The sequence below is a fragment of the Bremia lactucae genome (assembly GCF_004359215.1).
Source record: "Bremia lactucae strain SF5 chromosome Unknown BlacSF5_NotPlaced_86_SHOA01000035.1_18127bp, whole genome shotgun sequence".
Taxonomy (NCBI): Eukaryota; Oomycota; class Peronosporomycetes; order Peronosporales; family Peronosporaceae; genus Bremia; species Bremia lactucae.
The window spans coordinates 15,629-18,127 of NW_027152099.1; the positions used below are offsets into that span (position 1 = coordinate 15,629).

The 2,499-nt window shown below is 41.4% G+C and overlaps 1 protein-coding gene across 1 annotated transcript; it reads left to right on the top strand.

Annotated features, from left to right (window-relative positions):
• Positions 1 to 538: 538 nt before the first annotated feature.
• CCR75_009746 (uncharacterized protein) lies at positions 539 to 1,225 on the top strand (the record flags this gene model as incomplete). The annotated part of the gene is made up of 1 exon (XM_067967785.1): positions 539 to 1,225. One exon carries the CDS (start codon positions 539 to 541, stop codon positions 1,223 to 1,225), a length of 687 nt encoding a protein of 228 aa, XP_067817873.1.
• Between the last annotated feature and the right edge of the window lie 1,274 nt (positions 1,226 to 2,499).

Here is a 2,499-nt window from a genome sequence, read left to right on the forward strand (position 1 = left end):
CAATGCATACGTGCTATTGTTCCGATAAAGTGCTATTAAGGGTGACGCCAGTGTGCCGACTTCGGAGCTGTCGTGCCCTTTGCGGATACAATTAAAATTTTAATATTGGTTTACGAGATAGCACTGCCTAGCTTGCAGTCCTTCCTACTCCTCAACACCGAAAGCAAATGAGCCCAAACGGCCATTCATGTTTTACGCTAAAAAATGACAGGCTTTGCAATTTCAAGTCAACATTGAGCTTAAAGATTTGCGGTAAATACTGCGACAACGCACGATCGCAGGAGAAATACAAAAAGTTCTTCCCGCTTCGATTCTCGCGGCTTGTCATCTTACGTTTTGTCCCTCGCCCGAACGACACGAGACAAGACAATTTTACCCTGCGAAATATGTGTAAAAAAATATCCAGCTAATACACGCAAATTCCCGAAATCTTGTGGCCTGCTTTCAATTCTTCTTTTACCATTGTCCAATTTCCTTCGCTCCTACACGACCACTTATGAAGCCCTTTTTCATTCTTCTCGCCGTCGTCCTCGCCGCTATGTCGTCCACGGGCACTGCTGACGACAGCAAGTGTCCTTCCAAACCAACCAACACGACCAAATACGCGTTCTACACGGTCGCCAAGCCCCAAGACACAGTGTGCCTCGAACTCACGAAAGATGGCGGGGATACCGTCGCCTGGCGTTCGACGTACGTTGTCAAAAACACCGACTCGTCCAATCAAGAATCGTTGGCGGTTTCTCGATATCTATTGGATCCGTGGCCACTTAACCTCATTGGATCTCTTATCTTGAATTTTCATTATAATTACAAAACATCAGACATGACGTCGGCGGTCATGATGCGCATGACAATTGCCAAAACCGCTCTCGATCCTGTCGTCATTGAGGTTCGCGTGATCTTAGCCTACTCGGGGGACAAAACAAATCTTGTAGCTTCGGCAAAATACCTCGAAGAAGTTGACATTGGAGGCATCCCTTTTGAGTTATACGAAGTTGTGAACTCGCATGGTGTCGTCGTTCCTACGTTTGTCTCCAAGACGCTTCAAGTGTCATATGAAGGGGACTTTATGAACTTTATTGATCACTTGTCTCCAAAGACTATCAATCAACAATACTACCTACAAACCCTCGAAACGGGCCTCCTGATCCATTCGAGCGCGGGCAATAGCTTTGAAGTCACGAACCTCGGAATTGCGCACGCTTATTTAGGACCTACTGAGTAATTTGCTCCGTAGTAGCTTTGTGCTTGTGCCACCCAGACCATCACTTTAAAAAAATAATAATCTTGACAACAAATTTGCTTTTGCTTTTGATTCTGTCGGTTGACTTTCGGTTCCTTTTTCCGTTGCACTCTATTGTTTTGGCGGACTTATGCCCCAAATTTAGGGCAAATTTAGGCTATTTAATGTTTTTGCTGTTACCGAAGATTATATCTTAAATCTTGCAAACGAATTTTTTTGAGCATCTGCTTCGAGAGCAATCGGATACAGTCGCATGGATTAATGGTCTTGCCGATTTTTAATTCCTTATATAAAAAACTTTTTAATGCCTTATATAAAAAACTTAACTTTTCAGATGATTCGTAAAATTGGGTACAAGCATTTCGAGCACACGGTAGGTTCACAAATAGCATTGTCGAAGCGTAACTTTAGATTGGCAAATTATCCTGCTTTACCAATGAAGATTACGGCACTGGATTACGACTCTGTCATTTTTTTTACTATAAATCGGGATTGTTTATACCGGCACGCAAGGCATCAAATCTCCAACCATTCGACACATGGAAATAGACGACAGCAAGGAAGATTTGTACAATTCAACATTATCTAGTAATAGGGTCATAAACAGCTTGTCGTTTCGAATGCAACGCAATCTTGAAGAAAATGAATTTTTTTATTTCCATCGGGCATCATCCACGGGTGAAGCAATTTTTTTTCCTCGATACTAGTCATCAATAAAATGATTCGTATTCAACGAATTAAAAATCAAAAATGATGCATAATCAACTATTCGTATAGCTTTTAGGAAAGACAAAATATCCTTCTCGGATGCACAGGGAGCTAGCTGCATGTGGTCTAGACAAAGCCAACAAGAACAAAATCTGTTTGTCTAGAATTTCTTCGATGTCTGTCCTGATAAGTCGGATTCAATTAGCTTGTTTTGCTCTCCATGAGCCAGCTGTCGACACTTCCAAGATTTGTAGATCTACTTCCACTTTTATGTTTTGCTGTTTTGCGGGTGTTGCTATGTGCCTGCTCTTTGTTGATGCTGCTGTTTGCTCTCTGCTTCGGTTGCTGGATTTGGAATGCTAATTGCGTTTGCGCAATTTCACGTCGCACAAACTTTATTGCTCGAATAATGCTGCAGATCTTCTGCCTGAAGCTGTAATTAGATTGAAAATAAAAATATTATTCACAATGTATAAACTCAAACTTTGTATCAAGCGTATAATGTAAGATTTAGCTGGTTGTTGCTTAATTATATTTTATATTGCCAG